The sequence below is a fragment of the Physeter macrocephalus genome, chromosome 6 (genome assembly GCF_002837175.3).
Source record: "Physeter macrocephalus isolate SW-GA chromosome 6, ASM283717v5, whole genome shotgun sequence".
NCBI lineage: Eukaryota > Metazoa > Chordata > Mammalia > Artiodactyla > Physeteridae > Physeter > Physeter macrocephalus.
This window is the reverse complement of record NC_041219.1, coordinates 5,342,844-5,354,419: the sequence shown is the minus strand read 5'-3', so window position 1 is coordinate 5,354,419 and position 11,576 is coordinate 5,342,844. Positions and strand designations below refer to the sequence as shown.

Genomic DNA, 11,576 nt, shown 5'->3' with positions numbered 1-11,576 from the left:
TCTGGAATAAGAACCCTGGTGACCTCCATCCCAGTATTGACTAAGCCACCATCTTCTCCAGGCTCCAGCCACAGCATCACTAAAGGAAATCTCAAAACTGCCACTTGCTTCTGTAACAAATGTTTGATTTCTAAAGTCAGATCAGAAATCCTTCACTTTGTTCCTTGACAGTTCCCTTTCCCATTCCTTAGAGTAACTTTGCCTAAATTTAATCTCCTCGACCCTATTCCACCTCCTTTCAGGCCTCCAGTCAATGAACGACAATGAAAGAACTTCTTCAAACCATCTGGTAAAAATCACAGTTAGCATAGCAACTGCTGCGTACTTTTTCTTTTAATCCACTCAAAAACCCAACACCATCGTATTAAGATTTTCCAACTCTTAGAAAATTCTGCTTAGATTTATGAATTAAACTAGGTTATTTACTTAATAGATACCTCCCATAGTTCTCACAATATGCCTGCCAACCTTACTTAGGTAAGTACAATTATCATTTCCATCTTACCGACTAGGAAACTAAGGCACAGAGAGTTGACACAACCATGGAGTGTCAGAGCAAGGCCAGGGACCCATATCATGTGATGCTATAATCATAGCTCAAACTTCTTTACTCTGCTACCCGGGAATCACAGGGGGCCTCAGGTTCCAAACCGCTCAATTCTACAGTAGTATCTGTATCACAAAGAACAGGCAGGATGAAAAGTAACCTTTAAAAATTGTATAAAAAATAAAACAATAAATTATTTAACAATAAAAAAAGAGACAGGCAGTCACTAAAGGTTCTCAGCTCTTGAGGGCACGTTCCATTCACATTCCCGGGCCTCGGAAATGTTGTTCAACCCGTTGGGGGTGGGGCCCTGGCACTACTGTTTTTAATCTGTTAAAGGGGAATGTTACCCCAAATCAGTGCTTTTCAAACGTTTTACATTCACTGGACCCGTAGCACAAGCCTCCCGTTACTCTGATAGGTAATGTATGACAGGTGTGCGCGGTCTTTGCCCGTCCCACACACCCTCTGGGTTTCGGCGAAGTCCTTGCTATCTCTAGTGCAAACACAGATCACCCCATCCTTCCAGAAAGAAGCATTTTAGGTAGAGATAACTGAAACTGGCCTAGGCAGTGCTAGTGGCGGCAGCGTTGACTTTACAGTGATGCCTCTGCTGCCTTCTTCCATGTGGTTTCCAGACTGCCAGTCTTCAACGTAACTCTGATTTAGTCAAATCTCATACACTACAAATATTTGTCGGAAAATTTCCTGGACTCCACACGACGGCATTTAAAACTTCTACACGCACGTTCTGAAATGCCACGCGACTGCAGAGCAGGGTTGGGCCGCCTGGCGCAGCTGGGAGTGCGGCCCTGGCGACTCGGGTCGGCGCCGAAGAGCAAAGGAGCCCGCTCGGGGCTGCGGGCGCCCGGGACTCGCGGCGCCTCGTGGGGCTCCAGGTGAGCCCGGGGCGCGCCAGCCCGCACCGCCCAACTCGAGAAGCCGTCCGAGCCTTTAGCGTCTCCAAGCTCGCTGCAGCTGGAGACACCTCGTGCCCCTTTGGTGGAGCGCCCCGGACCCCTTCAGCGGACGGAGCCGTGGCCGAAGTGAGCGCACTGCCAACCTGGGGCGCCGGCAAAAACTGGGGCCGCGCGAGGCAACTCGGTTTCGGGAAGCTCTCAGCTGCGCCCTAGCACAGGCCGCCGCGCCCAGGGAGCTCGAAGGAGGCAGAGGAGCCCGGACCGCCCGGCTCGGCCCCGCCCCGGAGTGCTCCGCGCGGCGCCTGAGTGGGCCGGAGAGACGTCAGTCAGGCGTCGGGGGTGGGACCCTGGCCGGGCTATTAATACCGGGTCCCGCCTGGTGGCAGGAGCCGGGCGACGGTACGCGCCTGGGCTGAGGGTGAGGAGCGGGACGCGCGGGGTCGGGCGCAGCTGCTGCAGCTGTCGGGCGGCGGAGAGCGGCCGAGACGTGGGGAGGACGAGAGGGTGGGAGGCGCGATGGAGGGCACCAGGGGCTGCCCGTGCTCCGGGTGCGCTCGCTCTCGAAGCTGTTGCTTCCAACTTTTACCTCCTTCGGAAGCTGGGAGTGTTAGTGCCGGGAGATCTGAGACTAGACAGCGGAGCCGAAGCGAGTAACGTGCACACTCCCCACCACCCCCTTCCTCACCTGCTCAGCTTTATTATTGTTTTTATTCATCTCTAGAACATGGACTGCGCCCGCCTCTGGCTAGGGCTGTTGCTGCCTGTGGTAGCTGCGCTGGACTTCAGCTACCACCACCAGCCAGAGATGGAAGCGTTCCTGAAGAGTATTACCCAAAACTACAGTTCTATCACTCACTTACACAGTATCGGGAAATCTGTGGAAGGTAGGGTCCGTCTCGTGTACTTTCCCAAACCCCTAGTCCTCCGTTTCATTCATTAAATATGCCTTAGCCTCCTGTCCCCTCTTCATGAAGCGACTCAGAGGGGCTCGAGCGGATCCATCCCTGCCTTGCGTGTTGGTTGTTTCTGCTTTTGTGAGTTGTGTTGCTTTTTGTCAGGGGGGTAGTAAGACCTGAATTTTACTAAACGTCTCCGCTGTCATTCGGTGTCGAGTGCGTTGCGTTAATGGCGTTCTGTTTTGGGATCTTGCAGACAATGATTTCCTGGGATGAGAACTTTAGGTTTTAGTTTTCTACATGAACTTCTGCCGAGGAAGTCTGTTTACCCATCTCAGGTTTGTTTCCCTTTTTGATGGCTTCTTTAAATATGACTCCGACTGTTAGGATCGTGTCTTCAAGTCTCTTTTAAACTAAAACAGGGCAGTTCTGTTGGTGAGATTTCTATGTCACGTATAATTAGCCCTATGGCTTAAAGTTATGCAAAAAAGTGGCTCTGGTACTGATTAAAAGGCGATTTTAAAAGTTATCCATTTGAATGAGACAATTGCTGGATAATTGTACCATAGCAGCGATTGGTATTGCTCTTGGTATTATCGCGTTCATTATTTAATTACTTTATTGTTTTAACTTAGAAACCATATATTAAGTATAAATATACAACTATATATTAAGTAATTCTAATTTTAGTAGATAGGAAAATTGAATCATAGTGAAATTAAGTATTTTGCCCAAGAACACTCAGATCTTGAGTGAGTTTTATAACCAGGATTGGCACTCAGATCATTCTACTTTAAGGCTTAGCCATTTTGGGACAAGGCAAATAATTTTACCAGATATTATTATTTCTCAATCTTATTATATTGGTACCTCCCCAAAGAGATTAGCAAATAACTTAATGCTTAAATTATAAGTTTTGTCAAGTGTATGTAATTTGGATGTCAGCTCTTTATAAGGTGTATTTCAACCCCATGTGAATTTTACCTCTGAGTTTTTCAACCAGTTTGTGAGTCTCTTAATTACCATATTCTTAAGTGATTGTTTTCCAAAAAATTAAGGCCATGGTTTTTATATTTTAAAAGTATTACATAAATTTGCTTATGTGCAATGCAACATAAAAATCCTTGGCTTATGTGTGTAATGGCATTTCTGTTTGTCAACAACGTTGCTAAGGAGTTGGTGCCAGAATTACTCTATATTGCTGTATCATCCAAACTTATAGAGGTTGGATGTATGAGAAAGCATATCCTGAATCAGCATATGTATTCAGCCTTTTGAAATCATTTTCCCCTAGGGCTAGAGAAGAGCAATTTTTAAAGATCTAAGAATACTAATTATATTAATAACGGAAATATAGAACACAACTGACTTGAGTTATTGTTCAGTCATTGAACCCACAAGGTGATGCCAGTGTTGTTAATTTTAAGTACTAAATGATTTGGTTTTTATCTTTCTCAAGCACAAAGTGCTTGTGACTGGGAACTCTCAATGTCAACCAGCTATTTTGATCTACCCTGCGTGCTATCAGACCACGGTAATAATGAAAGGCAGCAGGCTTAATTGTTTTTACCTTGTGTGCACTATTGTGGTTAAAGGACTGAGGAATTACCATGTAAAAAATAAAATCTGGGTCTGGGAGGATCCCACATGCCGCGGAGCGGCTGGGCCCGTGAGCCATGGCCGCCGAGCCTGCGTGTCCGGAGCCTGTCCTCCGCAACGGGAGAGGCCACAACAGAGGGAGGCCCGCATACCACAAAAAAAATAAATAAATAAAAAAATAAAATCTGACACTAGTTTAGGTCAAATATTTGTATTGAGTATGTTCTGAATAATTACTCCGATTAAGAAAAATCCCCAATCTGCTATTAGGTTCTGAGTAGTAGGTTAAACTGCACGCTAGTAACTCGGAGTCGGTTGCCAAGCATATTTGTTGGTACTCTTTTCACTAGATGCACAGTTTCCCCCGGCCATCCTGCCCTCTGATGTAAGATAAGTTTGCTTAGCAAACAAGATTTACCATATGTGTTATTTATTTTTCTTTGTTATTGTGAATGTGGGCAACATACCTAGAAGGGAAAGTAATCTTCCTACCTCGCCAAATACATTTTTAGTTTTTGTAGATGCATATCACGTGTGTTTTCATTACTGTAATCATGGATTCTCTTCTGCTTTTTTCCCCCAGTTCACATTATTTCATTACGTATTTCCATGAATTGAAAGGTCTGCAGGTGTGAATTGATTGCTATATAGTCTTTTATCCTTGATTATGTGAATTTCTTAGTCATTCACCTCTTTGCGGCATCTGTATAGTTTCTGGTGGCCTCTGTTATAAACAGTGATGCTAAAAAACCATTGATACATGTCATGATTAATGGCCTTCTATTATAATTGATTTTTTTCCAGTTTTTAATTTTGAAATGTTTGAAACCTACACAAAAGCTGAGTACATATATACACTTCACCTAGATTCAGCCATAGTAGACAGACCATATTTCAGTTGAGCCTTCTAGAGGAAATCCCATTACCTAATATCAGAGTAAAGAAAAGCTTAGGTAAAACAACAGAGGCAACTAAAAAACAAAAAGAACAGACAGCTGAGTTGAGAAAAATCAGAAAATGTAAATGTTCATTGATTCATTCCCTCATTCAGTTAAGGGAGCACCTCTCCTATCCTTTTTTTTTTTTTTTTTTTAATTACTCCTAAGCCCCTTTGTCTAGCATGTTCCTGGCACATATTCAGTGATTTTTATCTGTTTGTTTAGTGGCTTGACTGTTTGCTGAGGGAAAGCCATGTGAAGCAAGCAAAAAGTTGTGCCATTTGTGCCCTGCCATCAGGTAGCCCCCTTTAAAATACAAATGTATTTATTATAGATTCCACAGCTATTCTCTCCACATCCACCCAGATTAGTTCTAGGACCACTTTAAATGAGATTTCCTACATCTCTTTTCTAAGAATCTTGTCTTTCCTCCTGCTAAGTCTAACCTTGATCTGAATAAGGAAGGTTGCAAAGGGCAAGGGTTAGATAATAAAATCTGTTATAAAGTGCTTTCCATGTATTCGGTGTTGTAATACGTTATTTCAATCTCAACAACTCAAATAGGCCTTATACTCATTTACAGAAAGGATCCAATGAGGCACAGATAAGTTAATTAACTTGCTGAAGATCACACAGCTGATAAGTGTTAGAGGGAGGCTTCAAACTCAGATCCACCTTCTCTGAAGCACATCTCTTTCTCATTAAGGAGGCGGTTTGACACAGATGTGGCTGGTCACATGAAGATTGAGGTAGTTACTGGAGGGTTTCAGAGTCATGTTTTGGGAACACTGGATCTGAAAGTAAAGCTTCTACCAAGGATCCAACACAGTAGCCAGTAGCCACTTGTTTACTGAGCAGCTGAAATGTGACTAGACCAAATTAAGGTGTGCTAAAAGTGACTTTGAAGATTTCATACAAAAAAGTAAAATAGTCCATTAATATTTTTATATTGATTCCATGTTGAAGTGGTAATATTTTAGATATAAAGGCTAAATAAGAAACATTTTTTAAAAAGTCACCTGTTTCTTTTTACTTTTGTTAATATGGTTGTGGTTTCTAAAACATTTTAAATTACATATATGACTTGCATTGCATTTTTTTTTTTTTGCGGTACGCAGGCCTCTCACTGTTGTGGCCTCTCCCGTCGCGGAGCACAGGCTCCGGACGTGCAGGCTCAGCGGCTGTGGCTCACGGGCCCAGCCGCACCGCGGCACGTGGGATCTTCCCAGACCGGGGCACGAACCCTCATCCTCTGCATCGGCAGGCGGACTCTCAACCACTGCGCCACCAGGGAAGCCCACTTGCATTGTATTTTGATTGGGCTGTGCTGATCTAGACAGAAATTTGTTATTAGCAATTTTCTTTTTCTGAGTACAAAAGGAACTCAAGTTCATTTAGAAAATTGGGAAGATACAACAAAGCACCAAGGAGAAAATTAAAATCTCACCACCGAAAGGAAACACTTAGTAGACCTGAAAGACTATATGCCCTGTTTTGTGCCTTTCTCCCCTCCCACTGAGCCAAATATCTTGCTTGCCCCTGCAAACATGTTATTTCTAAAACCTGAGTTTTAATGCCTGCTTTGTGTCCTATCAATGGATATACTATTGTTTATTTAACTTACACCCCACTGACAAACATTTAGTTTGTTTCTAACTTTTCCTGTTATTAAAAAAAAAAAAAAGTGCCATAGTGGACATCTTTGTAGCTAAGATGCAAAAGTTGTCAGAGCACACACAGGCTTTGGAACTACAAGGCCCAAGTTCAAATTCTAGATCCTCTACTTTGTAGCAGTGTGACGGTGGGTGGTTAGAATAATTCCTGGCACATAATAAGTACTACCTAAGAGTTGCTGTTAAGGATAAATTACCTGCTATTGGGAATACATTTCCAAAAAGGAAATTACCAGGTTTTAAAGCAGTTCTATGTATTTGATACATGTAACCAAATTGATTTCCAAAAGGAGTATTGATTGATAATCTCAAGAAATGTTTGCTTACCTCTTCTCTTATACCAGTCATAAATCAGGCATTCCTGGTTTGAAAGATTACTGTAGTATTTGGCAAAGGGTACAAAGTTTTGGTCATACAGGATGAATATGTCCTAGAGATCTACTGCACAGCAGAGTGCTTATAGTTAACAATATTGTTTACTTTAAAATTTGCTACGAGGGTAGATGTTATGCTAAGTGTTATAGTGATGATGATGATGAAAGATTACTGTAGCATAAAGTTTTCGTTGTTGTGTTTAAAGTATAAAGGAGAATTTATTTCTCCTGCGTTTTCCCCCAAGAATTCTCACCTTCACATATGCATTCAACAGATATTTATTGAATTCCTCTGCCAGGAGTCGTCATAACATCGCAGATACTCAAAAATCTCACTAGAATTGGCTTAGACTCCTGCCCCAAAGAGGCATGTACTGTGCTCATGTACACAGACCTCTCATTGCCTACTCCCCTTGCCTGGGTAGATTCTGCCTGGCGATTTACCCCCTGAAAAGGACACTTGATACAAGATTTTGCCACAGCATTCGATTTTCTGTCACCCTGTTCATTTCTCAAGTGTGATCGGCAAGCCAGTTTGCTTGAGATCCTGTATAAAATGCTTTCTGTGATGTAAATATTGACATATTGAGGACTAAATATCAAGACAGCCACTAAAATCTGGGAATTTCAGCTGTAATATACATACTTGTGATTTAAAGTTACATTGGGGTAGCAAGCCTTTCCCCTTCTTGAACTTGAAATGTAAAGTCCTTTTCTGAAACACCTTAGGAACATCAGCCTTGTTTTATAACCATTAAGTTTCTTAAAGACACTGCCTTTTTTTCTTACAAGGAAATGATTTAGATTTCCACTATATTTGTGGTATGAGATTTTAAGAGGAAGAGACGGAATATCCAAAAAGTAACACAGATGTTACTCTGCTTCTTATATCTAGGAACCATTTTTGTTCCAGATCTCAAATATATCCAACCACCAATACTCTAGGGGCATTTGAAACTTAAAAAAATAATAATTGCAGCCAACATTAAGTGAATTTTAGTCTTTGCCTGGCACTTTACATATACCCCTCAATCACTCTAACAACGGTATGGAATACCATTATTATCCCCCAATTTACATGTGAAGAATTGAGATTGAACGAATCATCCACAGTTAGTAAATGACAGAGGGGTGATTGGAACCAAAGTCTGTCTTGTGCCAAATAGTGGACCCTTAAAGCTCTTTGCTGTAGAGAAAAGTTTCTCCAGTTACCTTTTTCTCTGTTCTTGTCCCTTTTCCCCTCCCCCATACATCCTGCTCCTCCCCTTGCCCCGACTTCTGTGATTCTGCAAAAGTTGAGCATCCTCCATCATCCAAGAAAAGGCCCGTGTAAAATGTATTTTATGTGCGGAGTGATAGGCTATGGAATCCTAGACCCCTTTTCAGTATTTATAGTTTCATCCAAAGCAGTGTGAATTCCATATTTTGCTGTAGACTTAATTTTTTTCCTATATACTAAAACTGTTTGACTATGAGGCAAAAGGAGAAGACTGAGATTCTGGTTTGCACACTTTCGGGACACCCACCCACCAAAATGCTGTCTCCTGTGTTGAGAACAGTGGTTCTCATTAAGAGTAGCACTGCCCCCTAGGGGGAATTTTGGAAATTGAGGGGAGGTTTAGGCCATAACTTTTAAGTCTTTGGAGGGGGGACCTCGCTGATGCATCCTCCTGATCTTGTTAGCAACACACAGAATAGTCGTGCCTAGTGAAAAATCGTCCTCCACATTTTCTAATGTCTTCCATAGGTGCAAGACCAGCTTACAATTATCTGAGCCTAAAACCAATTCCGATATATGTACAAACACAAAATACTTTTTCCCCACAATTTTAGTATGTACCAAACTTTCCAGGAATGTACCTGTAGGTAAATTGAGGGAAAATTCAATTATATTTCTCTCTGAACTTGTTTCCGAGATAGTTCACGTTCTTAAAATCCTGGCATCAGTGACCACACAGCTGAATCAGTCTGCATTTGTAATAAATGCCTTCACCGTGAATCTCAAGAATTGATACAAGCAGCTTTTTCTTATTATAAGTTGCTTTCTTTTTATTTCCCCTTTATGTAAAGTTTGAACATTTTATCAATCTTTCTGAAATTATGTATGCAAATATTATTTTCTGTGGATTTCATGCCAGCATGGTGAAGGAGGAGCTGCAAAATCTTGGGCGTGAAAAAAGAGGCATCAACTGATAGGGTTAGGGACTGTTGGTCTAAAACCACAGATGCAGAGAGCTGATAAGACCCACTTCAAATTTATGTAGCCAGCATCCAGAAGGTGTTTGGTTTCCGTTCTTAATCAAAACACGAGTGCCTAGAGGTAACACCGCAGTGACGAATAGTATCTAGAGTTGAGAGATAACTGCCATTCGCCCTGTTTCCTTCCTTTGGTTTGTGAATTTAGAATGCCCCTTTCTCAAAGAGTGCAAAGTCAGAAGGTAAGATAAGAAGAATCTTAAAGTAAAAAAAAAAAAATGTTTTTTATTGAAATATAATTGATTTACAATGTTGTTAGTTTCAGGCGTACAGCAGAGTGATTCAGTTATATATAGATTTCTTTTGCAGATTTTTTTCCCTTAGAGTTTATTACCCAAAAAAAGGTAACGTTTTGAAGATTATATCAAATGCCATCATGCATTTGGGTTAGGGGAAGAAGATTAAATCGGAACTTCCTATCTAGTGATTGAAAAGAATTGGTATTCTTCCTAGCTCTGTAGCCATTCAATGTAATATAGGGTAGTAGTTTGCTGAGAGGTTAGGAAATCCTAATTTGAGCTTGTGTGCAAATAAACAGACATAAAGTAAATAAAACAGACGTAAGTTGCACATTAAAAATGTTTTCTCAACCCTGTTTTACAAGGACTGCTGCATGTCAGATGTTTAAAAAGTGTATATTTTCTGGTCTGCGACCCTTCATGTACATAGCTTCGTCAAAAGTTCAACTGGAGGTTTACTCTCCTTGGCATCACAAAAATGCCGCCAGCTTCAAACAAGTTGCCTTCAAACTGGCTTCACAGACATATCCTGAACTTCCTCAGAGCTGAAGATAGCAGCCTTCATGGTGGGGTATAAAGGCATTAATGACAGGGTAAACCCTTCAAATATGCAAGCACTGTCACAGAGTCTAGAAGAAGAAAGTAAACCCTCTGTTTGTATAAACAAAGAACTTTCAGTTAGTTGTTTACTCATTTTTAAAATTTCTCTGATAGGAATCTCTCTGAGGAAACTAGAACCACACTTAAGGAGCCCAGCCAAAGTCACCTGAACTGACAGTTATCCAAATACATAACTCAGCCTCCTTTCTGACAAAGTGCATGGGTATACTATGAATACAGTCAGGTGAAATTGAGCACAGCGTCACATTTTTAGAGCAGGAATGGATGTTAGAGACCACTTGATCATTTATTCAATTGATTGAGGCTTGGTTCAAAATGTCACCTCCTCCTGGAAGTCTTTTTCTAGTCGCCTGGGCAGGGTTAGAATCTCCTTGCGCCCCTCTTCCAGAGCATCTTCCAGGAGCTCTGTCTATGTTGTACCTGGAGGGCAGGGACCAGGCTTCATTCATCTTCGTATCTTAGGCCCAGTTGTGTGCTGATTATATGTGACAGGCACAGTGAGGGTCACAGCTGAAGAGTTTTTCCATGCATAGCAAAGGAAACATTAATGTAAATATGCTTTTATACACTTTTATACAGTATAGTATATAGTATGCTATTATGTATAAGCATATAGGATATATATTTATATATATATACTTTTATATACATTTATATAGTTACACATACTATATGTAACTTTATATATGCAACGTCATGTAGTTATACATATGTTGTATGTAGTAAATACTTCAGCTCCTCAGGAAAATGAAATAGTTTTAGCAAAAACAGGTTATACTGCAAGAAAACAATGTTATGGGAAGTAGCATGATACCTTGGAGAGGTAGTATAGGAGGACCTCATTGTGACACAGCTCACGCTGGTGTGTAGGAGGGCAACAGGGAGGTGAGTGTCCTTCAGGCAGTCAAGGGCATAACTGAATCATTCACTGACACACCTAGAGGGGTTCTAGCTCCCTCAGCCCCCAAACACTAACCAAACATGTATTAAGAGAAGAGAGAGAGTAAATATAGGAGACACACACACACGCACACACACACACACACACAGAGCCCCTCCATTAAGAAAAGGTTAAGTAAATATCCCTGGTTTTATTTGAACAGTGCAAAAGTAGTTCAAGTGTCTGTCTAGAGAATGTGAAAAAGCGAAAAGGACCGTGTGATGAAGCCTCCCCCGCCCCCCACCAGAAAAGTTAAGCAGATACTTGGAATCCCTCCATTTTAAGGGTCTTTTTTCCCCTCCATACTCAGGAATGCTTTACAGGTTTAAGATGATCAGGGTTTGGAAATACACAGGTAGACAGACTGAAGGTTGAAAGTATCTTAACTTTAATTTTTAGTCCCTGTTAAGTATCCATTCCCTTGCCCATTGTTGGTAACTCAGTTAAGCCCATCCATTAAAATTCTTTTAGGGCTTCCCTGGTGGCGCAGTGGTTGAGAGTCCGCCTGCCGATGCAGGAAACACGGGTTCGTGCCCCGGTCCGGGAGGATCCCACATGCCGCGGAGCGGCTGG

General features: G+C 41.7%; 1 protein-coding gene across 3 annotated transcripts in view; it reads left to right on the top strand.

Moving 5' to 3' along the window:
* Positions 1-1,853: 1,853 nt before the first annotated feature.
* CPM (carboxypeptidase M) overlaps positions 1,854-11,576 on the top strand; it is a 92,473-nt gene continuing 82,750 nt past the window's right edge. For 2 of the 3 annotated variants that reach the window (XM_055085191.1, XM_024122890.3), the window contains exons 1-2: positions 1,854-1,885; positions 2,189-2,351. Coding sequence is in view for 1 of the 3 variants with exons in the window: in XM_024122890.3 (XP_023978658.1) it covers positions 2,192-2,351 (160 nt within the window). In the remaining 2 variants the exon portion in view is untranslated. Of the gene's footprint in view, positions 1,886-2,188; positions 2,352-11,576 lie in introns of those variants that run through there. The other variant, XM_055085190.1, reaches the window with a different exon arrangement.